Raw genomic sequence first — 23,754 nt, 5'->3', positions numbered from 1 at the left:
TAAAGAAATGCTTCCTGACATCTAGTCTAAACCTTCCCTGGCGCAACTTGAGGCCATTCCCTCTTGTCCTATCTCTTGTTACTTGTTAAAGAGGCTCATCCCCAGCTCTCTGCAACCTCCTTTCAGACAGCTGTAGAGGGCGATGAGGTCTCCCCTCAGCATCCTCTCCTCCAGACTAAACCCCCCCAGTTCCCTCAGCTGCTCCCCATCAGACCTGTGCTCCAGACCCTTCACCAGCTTCGTTGCCCTTTTCTGGACATGCTCGAGTAATTCAATGGCCTTTTTGGAGTGAGGGGCCCAAAACTGAACACAGTAATCGAGGTGTGGCCTCACCAGTGTCGAGTACAGGAGTAAGATCCCTTCCCTGTCCCTGCTGGCCACGCTATTTCTGATACAGGCCAGGATGCCATTGGCCTTCTTGGCCACCTGGGCACACTGCTGGCTCCTGTTCAGCCGGCTGTCAATCCACACCCCAGGTCCCTCTCTGACTGGCAGCTCTCCAGCCACTCCTCCCCAAGCCTGTAGCGCTGCTGGGGGTTGTTGTGGCCCAAGGGCAGCACCCGGCATTTGGTCGTATTGAAACTCCTCCAGTTGGCCTCAGCCCATCGCTCCAGCCTGGCCAGGTCTCTCTGCAGAGCCTCCCTACCCTTGAGCAGATCAACACTCCCACCCAGCTTGGTGTCATCTGCAAACTTACTGACGGTGCATTTGATCCCCTTGTCTAGATCATCAATAAAGATGTTAAACAGGAGTGGCCCCAAAACCGAGCCCTGGGGGACACCACTTGTGACCGACCTCCAACTGGATTTAACTCCATTCACCACAACTCTTTGGGCCCGGCCATCCAGCCAGTTTTTTACCCAGCAAAGCGTGAGATCATCTAAGCCTCGAGCAGCCAGATCACCATGCATCAACCATCCCTGGGCTGCTCAGTCAAACAGCACTGTGCTGCTCATCTGTTTTCTCCTCATCTTCAGGCAGTTATTTCATAAAAGCTCAGCCCATGCTACAGTGACTTACCCAGGCTTCACTATAGGACAAGCTTTCTGAAGTCTCCTTCTTGGGTTTGTCTCAACACACTGCAGTTAAATAAATATTGACTGACTCCCGCTAGCCAAAGATTTTGTCAGACCACTTCGATTTGCCTGCTCAAATTCTTGCTGCTCCCGACTAATATGTAACTCAGGAAAGTAAAATTCATTGTTCCCTGTGAAGAACTGGTTCACTCTTGCCACATATTTCTGCAAACCTGTCAGCTCCAGGAACAAGTGTTTTCCGCTAACATCATCTTTCCATCTATGGCAGAACTGGGCTAGGAAAAGGCAGAAGAAGTAAGCAGTTTTCTGTTCTTTTTTAGGTATCTTTGGAGCAAAATGTAGCTGTTTGCAGTTTTCTGAGCCATTAACTGGAGGTAAATGAACTTCTGGAAATGTTTAAGTTCCTTTCCCCAACCCAGGGAATTACTTTATTTAGTGTGTCACATTTCGTTTTGTGTTATCATGGGCAAATCACTGATCTCACGCACTGCTTGGCAGAGTTCAGCATCACTGAAATGCATCCAGATGAAAACCATGCCTTCTGCAGAGCAAATCCAAGCTGGGCTGCTGATACCGTCCTGAAGGGCAATACAGGGTGTTCACCTTGCAACATTTGGCTCATGAAAGCCAGAGACTGCAGTGGAAGGAATCCTGAAGGGAATCTTGTCTGCAGCGATAAATACTGCCCCGGCCCCAGAGCTTTCCTGGAGAGACACCAAATGTATGGGACAGGCCGTACTGCCACACAGTGTCTCCTCTAGAGGGACAGGAGTTGCCACAGCTATTCCACTCTCTGGAGTGGGATCAGCAATTCCCATTTTCTGCGTTGCAACAACCTCCGCAAGTTTTCTTGCTTTTTTCATTCCTGGGCTGACCCAGGCATGGGATGCAGCCCAGGAGAAGACTTCTTCATCTGGTCTGGTGAGATCAAGGTGGCACAAACCTTTTGCAGTGTGAGGCTGGACAGTCCTGGATTGACCTGAGGTCCTTGTGTCAGACCCATCTTCATTTAAACTGTTTGCTTTTGGAGGGTGTCACTGGTCTGAGGGGAGATTCCTGGGTCCACTCGGCCCCATGTGGCTAATGTCTGTCAGGATCAGAAATAAGTCTAGGAAGGACAGAAAAGTCTTGAGGCATCTTCTAGGGCTCTCCCACTACAACAAAAACTGATTGTCTAATCACCTGGAAGAACTCTCTGAAATTCAGAGAACAGAAGATAAAGACTCGGAAAAAACAAAGGAGACAGGAACTGGACACAGCTGTGGGAGCAAGATGGGATGCAGAAAAGGTCCTTCCTTTCAGAGGGTGATGGGCCTTGGGCTCATCAGAAAACTGGCCAGAGTAGCTCCATCATCATCAACGTTAAACTTCAGGTGAGTTCATAAAAATGCAGCTGAACTGGGGAGCAAAGAGCTGCAAACCTCTTTTTCTGTCCTCTGTCCACCTCCACAATCACTTGAGTCCATTGAAAGAAGATTACAGAAAAAGATATCCACCCAAGGGCTGCTCAACAGCAAGCCAGGAGCTGGGCACAGCCCTGAGCCTCGTGTCACCTGTGGCAGGGCAGGTGTAAGAGCAGACCACCAGTGCACAGCAAGCCCAGTCTGAACCCCAGGGTTAAGGGGCTGGGGAAGCTCTGGTCACTGAACTCTGAGTCCCTGGCTCAGCTCCCTGGGAGGCTGCAGGTGATGAGAAGACTAGGAACTGAAGGCTGGGTTTGAGAACAAAGGATTTTTTTGCCTGAGCATCCATGAAGACAGATTTCAGATTTGCAGATGATTCCTGCAAATGAGGTGATCGGGTCCTGAAAGAAGCTGTGTCCCAGCACTTCCCTCCAGCCCTCTGGTAATTAATCCAGGGCTGATCCTGGGCTGGCAAAGAGCAGATTCTCCCCCAGGCCCCAGAGGGTGATAATGCACAAAGAAGAGATTAGTTATTTATTTGCTTATTTAAAGCCTTCATTGTTCAGACAAGGGGGGGGGAAATGTCTCCTGGGACAGGCAGACCCTTGCCATTGGGAGAGAACAGCACACACTGGAACAGATGGTTTGCATAGGGCTGTCTGACATGTTTGCAAGTGGCAGGCTGGATAAAATTAGAAGAGAGAACCACAGGGCGGTGCTCGGCATCCTCCTCTGTCGTGTGCTTACCATTTGTAAGACGTACACTGTGGGTGGCAGGCAGAAGCATGGTGACTTCTAGCACCTGGGATTACCTGGGTAACAGAGGAAACAGGCAAGGTAGATAATGTCCCCCATGCCCTCCAGCCATTACCTCACTCATGGCAGAGCGGTGGTGGGGCTGCCCAGGTGGCAGACCAGTCCTGGGTGCCCTGGGTTTGGCAAGGGGATTGGGGATGACACTTCTGTGTGACCCCTGTCATCCCTGGAGCTAAGGCCATCTCCAGCAGGTACCTGCAGCTGGGCACTGCTCCAGTCCCTGATGCTGACCTCATGCCCAAAGGCCCTATCTCAAGCCCTGGCATCCTCTGCATGGCCAAGAAACGGGACAGGTAGCTGCCAGCCCACAGGCCATGCAGTGCGTGTGTCTTGGGATGCCTTTCCCAGAGCCAAGGGCTCCCCGGATGCTTCACCTCCTCCAGACTTTCTGTTTGCCAAGCATGCACAGACCAGAGAGCCAGGAGAGGAAAGATGTGCCCAGTGTCACACAGCAAGCTGGGAGCAGAAAAGAGCAGTCCTGGATCCCACAAAGTGATACTGGCTGCTCAGAGACAAGCCAGGACCTCTGGGAAATTTTGCCTTATTTGGTAATTCATCACTGACTTGCTTGGTTCCCATTTTTGGGATGGGTGGTGACACAGGTTGTCTGATTTGTGGCTTTCCAGCAAGACATGCTTTTTGGAGGTGTTTAAAGGGTGATGTATTTTTGACACTCTGGACAAATTCCCGTGCCTCAGTTTGCCTATAAAGAGAGGGCAACAGTGCAATGTTTCCAGGCTGTCACCAGGATGTCAGACCCAGTGTCCTACAGACTTTGCTGGGATCTTTCATAGCAAATGCTGCCCAGAAGTAACACAAGGTGTCCCGGTTCTCAAACTGAAGGAGCATAGCCTGTCTGCAGGCTGGGTCAGGACCAGACTTGCACCTTTTAGGCAGACTGGGTGTGATGCACCTACACCCGGACCCATCACAGGGTATCCTAGTGGTGGGTCCCTTTCCCGGAGGGCTCACACATGCCATGCAGAGAAATGCACTTCTGGGATCTGTTCCAGGACAGACAGAGGCAGGGCAATGGCTGGGCCACGAAACGGTTAAAGCAGTATCGTGTGCTCCCTCCGATTGTTCTGCAAGGTGTGTTGTGACATTTGTACTTCCTCCTGGCAGCCTTCGAGCAGAGGCAGCAAGGGAGAGACTGCTGAGATGCTGCCGGCCCCTCTGCCCCCGCCCTGAGGGCCTCTGCTGGGGGGGTCCACCATGGCCCTCTTCAAGCTCATCGGCCGATGTGCTGGGATACTCCTCCTGGCTGTGCTGTGTGATGTGATCGGGCTGATCATCCTCTTCCTGGGAATTTTTGCTCCATTAAGCTCCTGGGACTTCTTCATTTACTTGGGAGCTCTGTTGCTTGCTTCCAGCCTCGTCTTCTGGATTTTCTGGTACACGTTCAACATCGAGGTGCCCTTTAGGGAGCTAGGTTTTAACTAACTGGTGTCTCTGGCAAAGCCGAAATGGAAACTTGCACTTGGAGGAGCAACGTCACATGCTGGGAAGCTCCAAAGCATCATCCAGTTGGTGAAGAGCATCCAAAAACACCAAAGGGAAGGGCCTGTTGGTTCCTGCAGCATCGACCAGCCAGATGGACCCTCAGGGGAAAGGTACCTACAGCTCAGCATGCACAGGGATGCTTTCCTAGTGTTGGGGAATGCAGAGGTCTTGACAGGGCAGCCAGACCTTTCTGCTGGTGACAGCCACTCTTCAGGAGTAACATCAGATTTTAAAATGCTCTGGAATGGATTAATGATGGACAGGAACTTGGTTTTGATAAGATGATCCTGTCTGAATGAATCTGGGGAGGGGGATTTTGATGGAAATTGGAGGTGGCTAGTATCTGAGGTTTATTTCCTCAGTTCTTCCCATCAGATGATGCTGTGAGTTGAGGGTCCTGAAGCTCTCTCATGACAGCTTTTGGTAGCAGAGGGACAGGGACCACGAGTGATCTCCCAGTGATACAGCCCGGGCAAACAGAGAAAGTCAATAAGAATAATCCAGATCCAGGCTGTTGCTTAGCACCAAAACCTCTGTGTACATGGCGTGTGAGTGAGCAAACCTGGCTGCTCGTTGGCATACCCCCATCACACCAGTGTGTGCTACTGAGCTGCCCAGGTTGGGAGGGTTTTGCCAGTGGGGAGTGTATTTCCAGAAAAGTAATGGGGAACAATGAAAAACCAAGTGAAGGTTCTATCACTAAAGCACTGGTTTGATGCCCTGTACACAGCCCAGTGACAAATGCTGAATACACGGAAACTGGGTACAAAGTGCCATGTTTGATCACTGGTTCTGAGATTATGCCTTCTTAATCTCAGACTGGTCTAGAACATGCCTGGTTTGTTTGGCAGTTGCCCAATGGGCAGAAAAATCAGGTAGCGTGGACCTTGGTTGGGTTGCGCAGCCTGGTCCTACAGCGCATGAGCACGAGGAACCCACACATTGAGCACCAGCCCCTGCATTGCATGAAAACATTCAGGTCTGCCAAGAGCTGCTGCAGAGGGCTCAGTTTTGGCCTCACCTATGAGCAGCAACACCATTGCAAAGCTTAACAGAGTTGGAAATGTCCCTGTGTCAGAAGAGCACCACTGCATGGACAGCGTCCTGCATCCTTCCCAACATCCCAAGGGGATGTTCCTCCCCACCAACATGCTGGCAAGGCTGGTGGAGCCAATTAGCCCAAGTTAATTAACAAGCAGCCCCACAGTGCTCAGAGCTGTACAGCACATGACAAAAGGATGATGACATTAGGAGGATGCCCCAGCCAGGAGCCAATCGTGCACCCACATAACAAGAGCAAATCCTTGTCCCAAAGAGCTAATGGTTTTATAACAGTATATAACAGTACATGAGACAAAGAGAAGGCAGAGATGGGGTAGATGTCCCCCTTCAGTTTTGGTATCTCATCCAGGCCAGTCCCCCGAGGCATATACCTCCCAGTGCATAACGCAGGAAGATTGCCAAATGATATGATCCCCATTAGCGAGTCACTCGAGAGAGATTTCCTTGCACAGCTTTTTATAAAGCCTCTCACAACCGGTGAGAAACATTTTTTTTTTAAATTATTTACTGATTTTTCTTTATTTCAGGAAGTTTTCAGGCAGCCAGGAAGTTTTCTCAACTCTCCCAGGAGCGTGGAAGCTGCAGTGTGAGTCACAGTGTTTTTCAGCCCTGTGTTTACCAGGATGCCCAGACCAGGAGTTCAGCTTTACCCTCCACCACCAGGTGTCGGGGTGCTTTTCCCCCCCATGTGCCCTTGGGACTACCTCCTTCAAGAATTTCCTTGATGCACCTCCAGATAACACCCTGTAACAAGCATTAGTTGGATACTGCAGCTATACATACGGAAGGGCAGCAGTAACCAACACCCTCCTTTATTTGCTCTGGGATTTTTAATTACTAGTGCTAAACCTGTTCAATCCAGCCTGTAAAGCTTAGCTGAGGGCTTTGTCACCATTCAATGTCTGTCCCTTGTTGGGTGCAAGCCTGTGTGCGTCGCTCAGGGACAACACCCAGGGAGCTGGTAGCATTGCCCAGGGAACCAGCAGGGAATGGGTACAAGGACTCTGTCATCACTTGTCCCTCCTGCCTCCTGGGCTGGTGGGACAGACCACTCATGAACGATGCTTGTTGTGGAGCAAAGTCTCTGCCAGCACCTAACATTGGATGAGCCAATGCACATCGCCAGCACATGTCCAGGGGAAAGCTTTGGGGTCATGAGAGGTGGAAGGTGGTGCTCACCCACCCAGGAAAGTGCTGTCAGCCCTGTGCCCACACCTCCTGGCATGCACTGATGAGGTCGTATCCAGCTCCATGAAGGAGTAAAGGCCTCCAATGCACCCCACCACGCACTGGCTCGGTCCAAGCACTGCACTGCCAGGGTCCTGCAGAACCGGGGATCCTGCGTTCCCCATGGGGTATTCCTGCTTGTACATTTCCTCCTCTCTGGTTCATCTGTGGTCTCTGATAGTCACCCAACTCACATGGCTTCAGGCAGGGCAAGCACTGTTCCCCAGCAGGATACATGTGGGGAGGTAGTGCACAAGTCAAACCCAAATGTGTGTGTGTATTTACTTGTGTGCGCAAGGTTCCTTCAGTGTCCTTCACCTCCTCCAGGCAGCTGGCACAGAGGAGCATTGTCATGATCTGGACTGGAAGGTTTTCTGTGTTGATAAATGTTTGAGGCATTCTTTCCTTCAGTTCCTTACAGGCATGGGCACAGGTGGGACATGGTGGCTTCAGTTTCCCCCATGCACAGCCAGGCCCAGCTACCAAAGGGAAAACCTCCCACATGTGGTGTGTGCCCATGGCTGGGGACCATGAGATTTCTCTTGCCTCCCTGTCCCACGTTCTGTCATGGTGGGTACCCATGAGCCTGCACACCCCAGCACCTCCAGAACACCAGCTCTGATGGTCTCCAATGTCCCTTTCCATCCCAGGGACATAAGTCCTTCCTTCTTCTGCTGTTCCCAAACTACACTGGCTGGAACAGAGTCCATCCCTGCCAGAGCCAGCCTCACCAACGGCAGGAGAGCATGAGTGAAGCATCTGTGAGTCTCTGTCCCTTGGAGGCTCGGTCCTGTGCAGCACCGGGAGAGCTGGGCAAGCCCAACACATTATTGACCCAAGAGCTTATCTTTCACCATTGGGTTTTCGTGGTTTTGTACTCAGTCCGTTTGTTCCAGGCTGCTGGGGGTGTTTTACAGCCATAGACACGGTGTAGTGCAGTGGCTATGGCACAGTGCCCGTGCATGCAAGGCACTGGGAATCAGCAGCCTTCCTCCACTCCCTGACCAGTCTATGCTCCCCAAGTCACCCCACTGACCTGAACGGCCCATCACCAAAGAAACAGCACTCTCCAGCTCTTCCTACCCTGATATTTTAACCCCAAAATGCTGTGAAAGTACATGCCAGAAGTCCTCTTTCATGACTTGTGCATGGTCTCAGGAGTCTGGGCTCCTTTACACCTTTTCCCCTGTACAGCACCACAGCAGCAACATCCCACACTCTGCACCCAGGGAGGCCCCAGCGATGTCAAGTGTTTGCTCATGTGTATAGATCTTCAAGAGGGAAAAAAACCTCCTTTTGTGAACAAATACTAACAGCCTTACTCATATCCTGACCTGGGCTGATCCTGAATATCACTGGGCAGCCCACATTGTCCGACTCAGAAGCTGGCATGGCTGCACACATGGGCATCCTGGACATCCTGTTTGTCACCCACAAGTCTGCTGGTGCTTCTGTATCAGATCTGGCTGTATCAGGTCAGTGGTCCCCTGAGTCTCAGTGTTTTGATTTTAGATGTCTTTATTGAAGAGATCTTGAATTTCTTTGATATCATCCAGGTCTTTTCAAGTATTTGCATCTCTTTTTTTATAGGGAAACAAAAAGAACCAGAGTGTGAATGTGAGGAGCGAGCAGATGAAGAGCAGTAGCACCAAACAAGGGCTCTGTTGTGCTACTCTTGCAACCCTGTCACTGAAAATACGGAGTCCGCTGTGTTATACTGATCTGCTGGGCATGTTGTTACCACTTTGGGCACAAGTACTCAAGGCACCCCTTGAACAGTGGGTATCCTTTTCGCATCCTCCCTAAGCACATCACACTCACTCCTACCCACTGCCGTTGTCTCAGAGCACCCAACACAAGCAACCTGGTAGCAGCTGAGCCCCAGAGGTTCAGCAGGATCTGGCTGACAGGTGGGACCAGTTCTGCAAACCTCAGGAATGGATGTGACAAACTGGTTCAACAGGGCTCACAGCTGGAGAGGCTGCCTGAGGTGCAGCTGACCCCCCAGGCTGGAGGACCTTGTCTGTACGTTGATGCACTCAACGGGAGAGGGAAACAACAAAATCAGACAGGACAGGGGATTTCCTAAGCAAAATCCAGCTGCTGTCTGGATTAGGTCCTTTCTACCTAATTTCTTAAGTAAATTACCTAATATCTTAGGTACATCTTACCTAATTTCACCAAAGTCCCAGGAACTTTCTAAGTGGCACTTAATGAAATACTCAGAAGATCTTGGTTCAAAGAACTACTGGCGCTGTGAAAGCTGCAAAGACCAGGAAAGGATTTAGAGCTTCAGCTGTCAAACCGATGGTGGCTCAACATGGAAGCAAACTTCCGGGCTGACTCAAAATACAAATCTCAGGTGAGAAAAGAGAAGACCAAGAGACCCATATCTCCACCCTTCTGTGTTCCTGATGCAGTGTTCAGCTGACCAGAAAGACACTTGTGTACTATGGAAGCATGGGTAACACCTGTCAAATAGGTTGTTCAGCACTTTCCATTACAGATGTCTCTTTTAAACTGTTTCAAACTTTGTCAAAATTTATTTCTTTGTGATTTCTCATCCTGGAGAATCTGCCTTCGAGATGAAGTTCCATTCTTCCCTTGGTCCTTCTCTCTGCAGACCAGCTGACAGGACAGTGCTGGCACTCAGGGACTTCTCTGTTAGTCAAGACACATTGTGGTAAACAGGCTCAGTACGGGGATGCATTGACCTGATGTAGGAGAGATCTCCCCACCATATCAGAAAGACCTCCACAAACTTTCCTGCAGTGATGGAGACGTGGTTTGGGCCTGATGTGCACATGCTGCTTACATTCAGTCCAGCTCTATCAGCCATTTCATGTGGAGGTAAAGAGGCCCCAGGGAGAGCACGCAGAGAACAAAACACTTGGGTCTCCAGAGGGAGGTTTGGGCTGTGGATGCCCACCTTCACTGCTGCCCAGACAACAGCATGGAACACTTAACGCTATATGGGTGATATCAAGCCTTTGGTGTTCTTGCTGTCCTTAATTTTAGCACCTTGGGCCAATAGCAATGGCAGTGGGGTTTGTGGGCAAGTCGTTCAGCATGGGAACTACTGGTTGAGGGGGAAACTAGGAGCTCTTCTCTGTCTCTAGTTCCTAGGGCATGAGACTACTGGCAGGGTTGGCATCTCAGCCCTTGCCATGAGGTGGTAACTGGTGTTCCCTGTAGCCATCTAACCATCCTGTCTTTCCCAACTGGGAAGGAAGGCTCCCTGCTCAAATCCACAGATATACTGTGCAGGACTCAAAGCCTCAAAGCATTGAAATAACATACATTTGAAAATTAGGCATATTTTGGCCCTAATCCTGTCCTAGGTAGAACAGAGAAGACCTCCCAGTTCCCCAGAACATCAGTCAGAGAGTTGTCATGCTAAGGGATGCCATCAAGCACATCGAGCAGGGTACAAGGCTGTCTTCTGGGGATGCGAAGCAGAGCAGAGCCCTTGTCAGGGTGTTTTGCAACATTCTGTTCTGTTCTGTTCTGTCCTGTTCTGTTCTGTTCTGGGGGAACCATTTTGGTGTCACCTTTCTGGGACTTTTTTATTAAAGTTGCTACCTTCTCTTTCAAAGTTGTTTGTCTACTGACAGTAGGTGGTGGGGTAAAGTTGCAGCAACTCTGTTGAAGAGTAGCTCTTACACAAGGGAGAATGAGAGCTGGAAAATGTGGTAGCATGTGTGGAATAAATGGCAGAGTCAGAACATCAGTGGCAAACATCAACATCATTAACCCTTCTCTGACAATACAGAGAGACACCCTTCTGTGCAAGTAAGCTTTTTAAAAAAGTAAGTTTAAAAAACACAGGCGCTGTTGGCTCTTCTGTATTTGCAGTTAGTGTAGCAGTGGGTCATTAGTTAATTATTTTTCTTTCAAAGATAAAAATCATGTTAAGAGGATGTCTGAGATTTTTGCAAATTCTGATGACTCTAGAAGCAGGGACTTTTAGGAAACAGCAGTGGTCAGGAGATCACTGGCCATAACCCCAAGGTAAGCAACAGCACCATCTCTGCAAATGACTGCCCTCTGCCCCAGGCAGGAGCCGACCTTCTCCAGGGCAGCCTGCCAGCGTGAAGCCAGATATCCATCCATGACTGGTCAAGGAAGGAGCCAGCCTGCAGCCAGGAATTTTATCAAATAAAGTCCTGTAGAAATTCTGAATGGACCCCACTGCTTACAGGGCCACCTTCACACTTAACCCACGGGCAGAGCCAGCCTTGCTTGGAGGCAAGAGGCAGGGTTTGAAAAGGGACCAGCATTCTTTGACCTGACAGGAGACCCAGGCCAGAGACCACAAACTCCTCCTGTACGTTTGGACCTGCACAGCACCTTGTACCCAGGGGCTGGGGGGGGATAACAAGCAGGGTTTGTACATTGTGGAGCAACTGGTTCTCCCAGACTGCACAAACCCTTCTACAGCAATCCTTGTCTCTCCCTGCACGGCTGCATCCACCCTCCCTGGTCTGGAGGGAGCAGGATGCCTGGTCCTGCAGGCAGTCCCTGTCATAGATATGTATGCCCTGTTTCCAACTGGTTCCAGCACAGCTGGTGAGCTGGAGGGAGTGGGCTTTCAACTGGGATTTAACCGTCACCAGCCCTAACTGCTGCAGCTGCTCAGCCATGGAGGTGCTTGGGGCTGATGGATGGGGTGGGATGCAGCAGGATGAGCAGCTCCTCCATCCTCTGCACACTGGGCCAGCTCTGACTTCACCCTCAGACCATTTTCTTACACTCTGTAGGGCCAGACACTGCCTTGCTACTTGCAAGCTCATTTTTCTGTCCCCACCCAGTGCCACTGCAGTTTGGTTGCTGGTATGTCAGGGCAGACACAGCGCAGTCAAAGGATCCCAACGTCTGCCCCATCCTCCTGCTCTTCCAGCGAAGCAAACCCCATTTGTGCAGCAGGAACATGACCAGTCCCGCACTATCTGGGAGAATCAGGCTGGAGTGAAACCCAATCCCAACATAGGGAATCCCGGAGAGACAGGCTCCAGGGTCTGCTGCAGCAGGAGGCCCCTTGCATGTCCCCCGCTGTCACGGGGTAGCAGGAAGGGGCTGTTCAACAGGTTCCCAAGACGAAGGACCGTTGCGTGGTGCTTTGCAATGTCAGGGAAGTTTTTGTAAGCACATGGGAGTGTGCACCCATGTCTGCTGCAGTCAGCATAGCGGCTGCCAGGGAAGGGGAGAGCTGGGCAGTCCCCCGTGGTCTTGCCACCCCTTCCATCCCACAGCCCAGCCCTCTGCTGCACCCAGCCCCTCTGCTTCGTCCAGCCTCCATTAACGAACCAGGCTCTGTTAATGCCTGACTTAGCCCTGGCCGGGCTCCAAATGGATCAGCCCAGCAGTGCTAGCCAGAAGTTAATTGCTGCCCATTTGAAAGGTAACTTCGAGCCCTGCAGTCATTAGCGAGAGGGGTGAGAGGAAGCGCTGGTGGCACCAGCAGCCAAAGGCGCTTGCCCAGGGGCTTCGCTGTAGCCACTGGATGCAAAGCTGAAGAGCAGCTCCCAGTGACACACGGGCCTTGCACAGCACGGGCATCCGTGTGCATCCCTGGGGCTGGCTGCTGCTCCAGAGTCTGTCTGGGTGGAAACCAGCTGCCAAAGCACCAGCAACGGCTGGGTGGCTCTGCCGTCTAGCTGGGCCTTATGGCTAGTGCTTTCCCTGAGCGGCCACCAAGCTGATTTGTGACTGCCATTACTGATGCTCGGCAGTGCTTCATGGCTGCTCTCCACCCACTCTTGATACAACCAGTTCCCAGGAAATGAAAACCTGGGGATCAAACCTTTCTACCAGGGCAGGGGCCAGTGCTGGTTGGGGATGAGATCTCGCTCCAGCAGATGCAGTCATCAGCTCTCCCCAAGGATGTGCTCCCACCAGGGTCCCTGGAGATCCCTCATATCACAGCAGCCACTTGCAATCCCGGATTGTGTCAGTGTCTGGCAGCTCTGACCCCCGAGGCATCTGACCAGGCAGGATGGGTTTTCTAGAAGGTTCCAACACCTTATAGTTAAGGAAAGTAACCTTAGGCTTTCCTATCACACACAAATGTTTCTCAGCATGCAGCTTGCCATTAAACCTCTGACTTTCCCGCACTCAGGCACCTCATGGTGGATTACAAACCCTGCTTGATCTTCGGCTCTGCTGTGCAAAGGACACTTAAGGGCTCCTGTACGTGTGTGCCAGGATCTGTCCACGCACAGTGAGTTGGATGCCCAGCACTGGCCCTGCAGCACCCCTGGCACACCCCACCTCAGCATCACTGATCCCTGCCTGCACCCAGTACTGGGAGCATCAGGCACACGTCTGCCACCAGTGACCACAGGGAACACTGGCCATCAACCAGCAGAGAAGTCACACTTGAGACAAGGGAAGTCGTTTTCCCAGCTCAATTTGCTGTTGCAAAATGAGATAGTATTTAAAGCAAAATCTGCTGAAAATAAGGTTTTCCTAGAAAATACATTTGCAGGTCTTTGCCAGCAGTTGCTGGAAAGAAAGTGCAGACCTTTGATGATATTCCAGGGTGGTTTTTTTCATGGTAGGTTGCTGAGTTTTTGATAAAATATCTGTAAGAATGACATGGGGAAGTGTAAAACTTCACCAGCCAGCTGAGCAGAATGTGTCCCAGGGTGCTGCTGCCAGGCAATGCAGATGAGGGCAGGACCAGCCACACATTCCTCTGTGCCATGGCTCTGCTGTGCCATGCTGCGAACAGCCATAACGGGAGAATAAATCAGACCCTCACCAAGGGACTGGCTCCAGCTCAGCTCCTGTCTTCATGATCCCTCAGCTGAGGGCTTGGGGATCTCATCCTGGTGAGCTACCCCTGCCATGGGCATTGATCTCACAGTGAGGACACTAGCTAAGCCCCTCGTGAACTGCAAAACCTCTAGTCCCAGTGTAGGCTCAGAATACTTCACTCTTCTTCAAGCCCAAGAAGAAGAGTCCAGCCCAGGAACATGCCCCATATGCTGGCACAGGTGGACAATGTAAAAAGGTCTCTGCCATGTGCTGGAGATGGAGCCAAAAGGATCTCGGCTAGAGAGACCCAGGCATAGAGACAGCCAGCTAGGTCACTGTCACCTCGTGTCCATGTCCCACGCGGTCACATTGGACTAACCGAGCCAGACCCACTCCAGCCTCCAACTGACTGTGACTCTCCCAGAGCCCTGGCTGGGTGCAGGGGAGGGGAGGGAGCTTGGAGGAGCCTCCTCAATTATTCATGGTGAGATCTCAGCTGATGGAGCTGGGGCTTTCAGAGGCTGGTTCCTAATGGAGCCTGCTGACGTGTCTGGCCAGTAAGCACTCCTGGGCCCTGCGCAATTCCCACTTCTCCCATCTCCATGCCATAAAAATACCACCTTCTCCTGCTAATGATACATTATGCAGCCATTATTCAGGGTTCATAGCCCTGCTGCCATCATGCAAAGATCTTGAGCTGTTAGTGTGGGAAGGGCAGCGTGTGCTCTCCAGCCAGGGATATTGCACATGCTGGGATCTGCCATGAGTCCTGCCCATGCTGGAGGCTGATGGAGGGATGACAGCCCATCTGAGATCAGCTTGCACAGGGAGAAGAGGTACCAACAGGTATAGCTAGAGCATAACACGGCCTGCAGATATCCCACCCCAGATCTTTCAACAGAGGAAGGGAAGGAGAAGACAGAGGACACTTGGGGCCACATCAGCTGGCACCCCAGGTGCTGCAGACCAGGTAGCATGATGTACTTACTGACTGCCTGCAGGACATCTCCACCTGCAAAGTCAAACGATGCCATGGATGATGAGTGGAGGCAGTGGTAGAAGATGACTCAGGAATAACAAAGTTAATGGTTGGATATTGTGCAGGAGATTGTGATAAATGCTGCATCAGCAACTCCTGCCAGCCTCTTGGCCATTCTGGCTCTGACCCTTTGCAACACCAGCCAGGGTTTCCTGGGACCCTCTCCTGCCTGTATAGACATCCCACATCGAGTGGGTAGAACTGGAAACATGACCCCGGCGTATGCACAGCTCAGGGTGCCATGTAACCAAAGACAGGGTTCATGAGGGCCACAGTATAATGGCAGGGTTTAGGTCACCTTGAATAGTCCTGCATATCATCCCCATGCCCACTCTATCTACTGTCCATGACACATGGAAAGCTGTGGCAGTCCACCCACCTATCCATTCATCCCCACAGCCTTTTATCCTCGCACAGGCATGCCTCCACCTAATAGCCATTCTCATACTGACCTGACACTCCATCCATCCATCTGTTCATCCCCATGTGCTCATCACCCAGCTACTCTTCTAGATCAAACCAGTGCTCCACTCATCTCTGAGTGCTTGGGAGAAATGGTGCACACCTGGAGTGGTTTTGGTGTCCTTTCCTAAATGGAGAGTATGAAACTCTTGTGATAATGGTTGGACTGGTGTTCCTGTAGGGGCTACAGGAGTGCAGGAGACCTCTCTTTCAGGAGGGCAGAGGACATGTTGATGGGCAGGATCTGTGCCCCCTCTGTCTCGCAAGAGAAGCATCCTCAGAAGGCTCTGCATGGGCAGACAGCTGTTGTGCCTGAGTCCTCCCTCAACAGGCTCCCAAAACCTGTAGTAGGTGATACAAGCTTGCTCCAGATAGACAGCCATGTTTATAAAATTGCAGTGCTGGCAGAGACACCCTGATCCCTTTTCCGGCCAGCTGGCGCCCAGGGAAGGTCCCCACGCCAGGCTGCCTGGTTGAGCGGTGGCAATGCCTGGCAATACACACCAGAGTGCCCTGCCTGCAGCATGCGATGCCTGAGAGCAGGGATGCTGGGTGCTGGTTTGGGATCATGTAGGCTGGTGGATCCCATTGCCCAGGATCTCTGGGACCTCCCAGGGGGTAAGAGGGAAAGGCTGCATTTGGGGACACCCCATGATGTCCCAAGCATGGACAGGGCCATGCAGCCATAGCATGAGATAGTGCCCACTACAAGTGGGCTGAGGCCTGGAGTCAGTAATGCAGTCAGTGCTGGAGGAGACAGGCAATTACCCAGAGAGCAGTGACCTGCCCTTGCTGCCCATCGAGATAGGGACCACATGTCTGTAATCATCTAGCCAGTGGCCACACTGCAGGGCTCCTGAGAAGAGACATGTGCTGGAGATCTCTCCTTCCACAGGAAAGAAGAAAACACCTCTCACATGCTGGGGCCTGGGGTCCTCTGGCACCTCCAACCTAATGGCTCTGCCAGGACTGGGCTGTCCCCACTCCCCAGGGTGGAGGAGAGCTCCAGCCCCACCAGGATGGAGGAGGTGAAGGTATGGGCACTACAGAGGTCAGAGGGATGGGACATCCCCAATCTAACCCCTGCAGAGCAGGCCAGTGGAGAGGGGACTTTCATTTAGTTTAAAAGCAGTCCACAAACAGGGTCCTCAGCATGGCCAGCAAGAGATCAGTTCACCAGTTCCCTCCATGGGGGCAACTGGTGCTGCAGTCCCAAGGCTGTGCCGGTGGGGTGGGAGATGCCCAGTCTCTCACTTCAGCTCAAGCATCTGTTTGGAAAATGCTCACTGAGGCACCCATGTGCATAGGCAACTGCTTGAAATAAAATACATGGGCATGAAAACATGTATGGAAACACACGCACAGTCATACACATCCCCTCATGCACATAGGCAGCTGCTTGCGGGATGTAAGGACACATGGACACACAAGTAAATACACACACACCCACATATGTTCTCAGGGCCACAGTCTACCCCTGCATGCAAACACCCATCCCCAGCCCAGGCTGGGCTTTATTTCTTGCCATGTGCTTGCAGAGCGGTCCCAAACCAACAGTGGGACTCCCAGCATCTTGCCCCATCACTGAAAGCCCTTTGTCCTCATCACTGGGTCCTACAAAGTCCCTGTGCACCAGAGCTGCCTGGAGGATGTGTCCCTGGCCCTTTAGCTATGCTGATAACATTAGCTGACCCTTAATCGTGTGTGCATGCATGCTGGCCTTCCTTTTCTGCAGGAGAGAGCCATTAGCTTCCTCCCCACAAGCACATTAGGAATTAATTGCCCTAATGGGCTCTACCAGTCACCTGGCCCATGCATTCCACTGCCTTGGGTGGCCTGCGGCTGCTGGTGAACAGAGTCTGGCCACTGGGCTGCTGCCTACGGGCAGGGGGCCATGGCTCCAGTATCTGGGGATCATGGCTCCAGCGTCACCAGAGCCTCCCGTGGGACAGGGGATGGGAGACCCCAGCCCTCTCCAGCAATGGAAAAGGGAGAGTGGGAGCAGGGCTGAGCCAGGAAAGTCAGTGTGGAGAGGACTCTGATGGGAGCCACAGGGTGGGCTGTGTGTCAGGGGGGCATTTAGGATGCGACACTGGTGACATAAAGGCACGATGGAGCCAGGGCACCCAGGGCATCACCAGGAGTTTCTGGCAGCTCCCAGTTTAAATCGCAAGCACTAGCTGTGTGCCAGGAGTCGGGAGTGCACAAGGTGCTGTGCAGGGCTCTTCACCAGTGAAGCTGGCCATGAATGAGCAACTGGCTTCTCACAGCCCCATGCTGGCATCTCTGCTGACAGATGTGGCAGGGCCAAAGAAGGACTATGTGAGTGTCTCTGCCATGGCTGATGTGCAGGGTGGACGTTTGCAGAGAACACTACTATCCTATACATGTCCCGGCGCTTGCAGGCATGAATTATCCTTGGGATATTGGGTCACCGTGATAAACCAAAACACTGAGTTACTCAGGACTGAGCTGGAAATGGCCCCAGCATCCTCTAATGGACATATGCCTGGTGGGAGGACGAGTACAGCATCTGGGGGCTCTGGTTTGCTGAAGATCCAAATATCTCCCACAAGGACCATCAGCAGAAAAGGGCTCAGGAAGGTCTGGCTCCATTTATCAGCTCTAATAACAAGAAAATAGGATGATGGCAGCTTTTCCATCTGCACCAGAAGGGTCTGGGAGCATCTTTCCCAGATGCAGGAAGACTCTGACCTAAAACAACAGACACCCGCGCCTCTGGGAGCACTGAACAGGGGACCTGTTGCCTGGAGATGTGGTAGCTCTAGTGAGGACATGGGGACAGTGGGTCATCAGCTGGCCCTGAGCAGCAGATGCGTCTGTGGGTTGACGCAGCATGTGCTGGTCTGAATGGACCCTGGCTTGTGCCCATGGGCAGAGGAGTGTGCCACCCCCAGCAGAGCTAGTGGATGCTCAGCACAGGACTTCCCAGGGTATTTCCAACCTCTTCCTGGCCCTCACCTACCCAAGGCAGGGGTTTCGGGAGCAGCATGCTTGCCTGTGCCAGCCCTGACAGCCGTTCAATGACATTGCATGTCCAAAGAAGAGCAACGAAGCTAGTGAAGGGTCTGGAGAACAAGTATTATGAGGAACAGCTGAGGGAACTGGGGGTGTTAGGCTGGAGAAAAAAAGGCTCAGAGGAGACCTTATCACTCTCTACAACTACCTGAAAGGAGGCTGTAGCGAGGTGGTGGTCAGTCTCTTCTCCCAAGTAGCAAGCGATAGGACAAGAGGAAACTGCCTCAGGTTGCGCCTGGGGAGGTTTAGATGGGATATTAGGAAAACTTTCTTTGCCAGAAGGCTAATCAAGCCTTGGAACAGGCTGCCCAGGGAAGTGCTTGAGTCACCATCCCTGGGGGTATTTATAAGACGTGTAGATGTGACTCTTAGGGACATGGTTTAGTGGTGGACTTGGCAGTGTTAGGTTAGCGATTGGACTCGGTGATCTTAAAGGTCTTTTCCAAACTAAACGATTCTGATTCTATTCTATGATCTCTGGCCGAGCAGTGCCACCCTGTGGCAAACGTCCTCCTCGCCTCTGAGGGGGGTGATGCCCCTAGACCCCCACCTCAGGCCTCCCGGTCCATGGCACTGGCTGTCCCTGCTAACACCCCCAGCCTTGGTCCCCTGGTCCTGCACATGACCCCAACACAGCACAAGACATCCCATCTCATCCCAGTGCTTCCACTGAAGCTCCTTCCTCTCCCCATTGCCTTGCCCAAATATCCCCAGGGCTCCAACCAAAAGGGCTCCAGCCATACGCCTGGTGAGCCCCCCTGGGGTGCAGATGAGGGGAGGCTTCACTCCCACCACCCAGCAGCTCTCTGACAAGGAGCTTGTTCCCTAGCACCCTGCATTAATTTCCCAGACAGACTAATAATAAGGTTTATTATTAAATAATGAGGCGTGGACGCGCCATTATCAGGTAATCATTTCTTGTGAAATAGGATTTCCATTCCAGCACAGTGTCTCAAGCACTATTCCCCAGGCAATCTCCCAGGGTCAGTGCCATTGCACCCCGGGTGTGGGTGGGGAAACTGAGGCACGGGGTGGGGGAGTGCAGTAACAACATCACAGGGAGAAGCCAGGCAGTCGTCAGCCCAGCCAGGGCACCATGCCCTGCTTGTAACCACAGAGGAAGGGGTGGGATGCCATCAACTCCTCTGCCCCAGACTGCTCACTGCTTTCCAGCCCCAAGTAGTTCTTATTTGTTCCCCTGAAATGTTCTGGCTGATGCCAAAGCTGCTTCAGTGACACTGCTGCCTGTCTTTGTCCTACCTGATGCTCAGCCAAGCAGCAGGAACCTCTCTTTAGGAGAATGGGAACCGTGTGCCAGCCATCCACCCCGCTGTCACCGCTGGCAGGTGATGCTGAGGGAGTTCCTTCTCCTGATCCAGGACACGTTGCAGCACCCGTGAAAGCGCCGTGGCCCTCAGGGCACATTCCCCAATGACAGGGCGAGAGCAGTGCCCATGTGGCCAGGGACTGGGTCAGGAGGACAAAGGTGGCAACAAGGGTACAGACGCTGTGTTGGGGTGAACAGCTGGGGAAAAATGTGATGAAGGTCTCCAGCACCAGCAGACAGCTCTGGCATGGGGATGACCAACAGTCCCCACTTCCCCCTCCTCTAAGAGCAGGCATGGAGGGTCCCAAAGCTCAACTGTGCATCTCAGACGTCCAGTCTCCTCCCAAACCAGGTCCCTTGGGATGAGGGACTGAGACCACCCTGGGTGGGACCAGTCCCAAAGAGGGCAAAACCGGGAGGCACGCAGCACTGTGTGGTGCCTAACCTGTTTGGCACAGGTGAAAATGAGCTGCCTGGTGTTAATCCTCAGGAGCTGGATATAGGGATGAAAAAACATCACTTTGCCAAGGCCAAGGCTCTAGAGAGGAGAGCAGTGTGGGATTTCAAATCTGCCCCCTTATACAGGTCAGATCTTTGGTTTAGTGCCCTGCCCCACACACCCTGTTGCTTGTCCCTGGATCTCCAGGGCAGGAGGGATGTCTGTGACACTGGGAGGATGGCCACAATCCTGGGGAACTCAGAGAGAGAGGTGAGGGAGGGCAAGGCTGGGACTGCCTGGGGGATGAGCTGGTGTCCCTTCCCACCCCATGGCTCTGTAGGGAGGGGAGCGTTGGCTGGCAGAGGGGAAGGTGAGCTCACAGGGGCAGGATCTCTCTCACCACTCTCTGGTTTCACTGTCCTTGTTGTCCAGTAGCCAGATGCTCTGATTTACCTTCGCATCTTTGGGCTGGAAAGCCATGAGTTTCTACTCCAGGATGGCTGCACCATATACCCCGATGACCTTGACAGCCTGGGGAGCCTGGGGACCTCCAAAAGCCCAACAGCCTGATCTTCTGTTCCACAGAGCCCTTGGCTGTCCCTGGGGTCTGGGTACCTGCGTGCTACAGTCACAGCCCCCCAGGAGCTGGGGTGGAGGGGAGGCACCACCACGGTCCTCTCACCCCCTGCACATGCTGTCACAGGGTGCAGGAGGAGCGACCATCCTCTTCACTAAGACACTGGAGGAACCCACTAGCAGGGTCAGACCTGCCATGTTTTAACCCAAAGAGGCAGAAAATGCCAGCAGTGACAATGTGAGCACCTGGACATCTACAGGAAGGTCTGAAAGTCCATTCAGTCCCTGACCAGGTGAGAGAGCTTCACCTGAAGCTGCTTCTGAGCTTTCTCCAGGGTCTTTTGAGAGAGGTTCCAGTCCTAGCTCTGTCCCAGCACCAGCAACACCCCTCTAGTATCCAAGCCGATCCCCCACCACTATGAGTCCTTCTTCACCAGCAGTAGCCAAGGGAGCACAGCCGCCAGCATGGCCACAGTCAAGATGAGGAGGACAGCGAGGGCGATGGGTGACTGGCAGCATTTCACCCCCAGGGCTGAGCTGGATGACACTGAGCTCCGTGTTTCCGCTCTGCTTCTCCTCCCCAGGGAGCCACAGTCCGCATCCACCAGTGGCATTCCATGGTCACTGATGACAAAGATGTGGGCTTCTCGTGCCAGCTCTCCTGGGACCCCCTGCGAGTCCGCAGGGCTGTTTCCTGGGCTGCAGCACTGGTCAAAGCTCTGTACCGGCATCACAAAATGACTGGGCACCACCAAGGTGTTGCTGGCCTCCATTTTGGTCAGATGGGACAAGGAGGAAGGTGATAGAGGCATCTCTAGTGTCTGGGGGTTGGTGCCTGCCTTGGGCGACCATAGAGCCTTCTTCTTACTGAGGAAAGTCACGTAGCGGCAGACGGGGCAGATGATGCTGCTCTGGACCTGGCCATCGAGCTTGGCGGAGAGCAGGCATTTCACCAGGCAGTCATGGCAAAAGGTGTGTCCACAGCTGAGCTTGCGGTGCATGGCCTCCAGCGGGTGAAACTTCTCGTAGCACACGGGGCACTCGGCCGGGGGACTCTCCTTGCTGGATGAGGTCTCAGACATCCCTGCTCTGTTGGCCCCAGGCACTCGCCAGCTGCAAGAACGGGGTGCGATGGGTTAATAAGGATCTTGGTTGCAATGATTAACATGATCCACCTCTTCACCTCTCCTCCTCCTCCCTGTTCTCTTGCCTTTGCCCTCTTCCCCCTAACAGAAGCAGTAGATGGCTACTAGGCGTGTGCTCAACAAGGCAGGGCTTCTTCAGGATCATTAAGCCTCTCAGTGTGGCCCTTGGGATGAGAGAGAGATGACGGGAGGACCTCAGCTCCAGAACTGCTGGAGGCAATAATCCCTGGCTGCAAAATCACATGGAAAAAGGCATGAGCCCCTGGATGGAGCTGGGTCTACCTGCTCAGTGCCTGGTGCAGACAAAACAGGTTCAGCTCGTGTCACGAGTGCCTCTGTGCTCTGCTGCCAGCTCCAGGTACACAGAGGGTGGGAACTCCCATCCCACAGAGAAGCCTGCCAAGGAAAGGGAGATGCTCCCATCCCAGGGGACACAGAGGGACTGGGAGGAGCAGGGGTAGGCCAGGTCAGTGGGACAGGTGGGAGCAGAGGACCCCACGGGGATGGAGAGGGATCATGCCATATCCAGGGCAGGCAACAAGCACCCACTTCAGGCTCCTTCCAGGCTGCTGGAGGATGTCCCAGGGTGGTGGCCAGGCCACTGCCATCTCCAGGTTGTGCTCCTCACTCACGCTGCAGCACGGTGCAGTCAGCAAGCCTCAGAGACCAGCGTCTCCTGTTAGTCAGAGGGAGCAGGGCAGAGCCCAGCCAGCTCACCTGGCCCCCACCCTGGCCCGGGGTGCGAGGGGGAGCGCAGGGCCCCTGTGATCCCCAGACTGGGCTGGGTTTGAAGCTCTCCCGTGCATCTCCCAGGACAGGGAGGATTCATGTGATGGCTTTAGGGAAGGGAGAGGGGAGAGAGAAGAGGGAAGAGAGGAGAGGGAAGAAGGGAAAAGGAAAAGGAAGAGAGAAGGGAAAAGGAAGACAGGAGAGGGGAGAGGGGAGGAGGGAGAGGGGAGGAGGGATGCTCAGCTCCCTTCTCTTAGACTAGTTCAGGAACTGGAGCTTCATAAAACCTACAGGTTTTTCCAGACCTTGTAGCATTTTCAGATCCAACCCAACCTGCATCCCTTTTCTCAGGCATGACTGTGCCCATGGACATCCTCACAGCCAATTCTGGAGGCTTTTCCATCCCCTCCTTGGCTGCCATCTTCTTCACAGGAGCCACCCCCTGCACCAGGATGGACACAAGAACACAACAAGCCATCCCCTCCCCATGCAAGAGAAGATCCAATCTCCTTCTCTGGTTTAGGAGGGATCAGGAACTTGATGCTCCCTCAAAGCGCTGCAGAAGGAGACCCTAACCCTGTGCATCTGCTCCTCTGTGCCCCAAAGTCCCCTTACCTGCTGCAGGGCATGAGGGCAGGGGCCCCTCTATGCACTCCACCGCTGTCCCCAGAAGCAGGGCTGGCCGTGCTCCAGCCCCAGCACCGAGCACTAGACGAGGAGAGGACCAGGACACCTATATAACACGGAGGTGTTGGCTGCGTGTTTCATGCGGGTGCATTGCGCAAATGCTGGAGCAGGGACAGGGACAGCTCCCGAGGAGTGAATGCGGAGGAACTCGTTCAGGTTTTAAAGGCCTGATATTTGCCTGGTTGGCCAGGGAGTGGGCGAGGAGCCGGCGTCAGGCGTCAGAGGGCAGGGACAGGAGGCACGATCCTGCCTGCTTTCCCTTATGTAATGGGAAGCTGTAGCTGGGCTTGTCCCTGGGGTCAAACCTCAATGAAACAGGCACTAAAGGGGATTCTGGGACCCCAAACCCCTCTGTTCCTGCAAATCAGGGTGAGTTGCAGCATCCTGCACCAGGGCTGGGCTCCTGCCAAGCAATTCTCACCTCTGCCCACCACCACTCCCCATGCCTCACCCTGGCCATGTCTTTGTTCCCCTCCACTCCTCATCCCCAAAATGTTCATCCCC

General features: G+C 53.1%; 1 protein-coding gene across 1 annotated transcript; it reads right to left on the bottom strand.

Moving 5' to 3' along the window:
- Positions 1 to 21,105: 21,105 nt before the first annotated feature.
- Positions 21,106 to 21,771, bottom strand: RNF222 (ring finger protein 222). Its single transcript, XM_074847788.1, has one exon. The coding sequence runs from the start codon at positions 21,769 to 21,771 to the stop codon at positions 21,106 to 21,108; it is 666 nt and encodes a 221-aa protein (XP_074703889.1).
- Between the last annotated feature and the right edge of the window lie 1,983 nt (positions 21,772 to 23,754).

The sequence above is a fragment of the Strix aluco genome, chromosome 21 (genome assembly GCF_031877795.1).
Source record: "Strix aluco isolate bStrAlu1 chromosome 21, bStrAlu1.hap1, whole genome shotgun sequence".
Classification (NCBI taxonomy): domain Eukaryota; kingdom Metazoa; phylum Chordata; class Aves; order Strigiformes; family Strigidae; genus Strix; species Strix aluco.
Note: the sequence above shows the minus strand (reverse complement) of the source record. Positions and strands in the feature narration are given on the sequence as shown.

Coding starts and splice junctions, on each gene's coding strand:
- RNF222 (XM_074847788.1), bottom strand. CDS start 21,771: ATGTCTGAGACCTCATCCAGCAAGGAGAGTCCCCCGGCCGAGTGCCCC.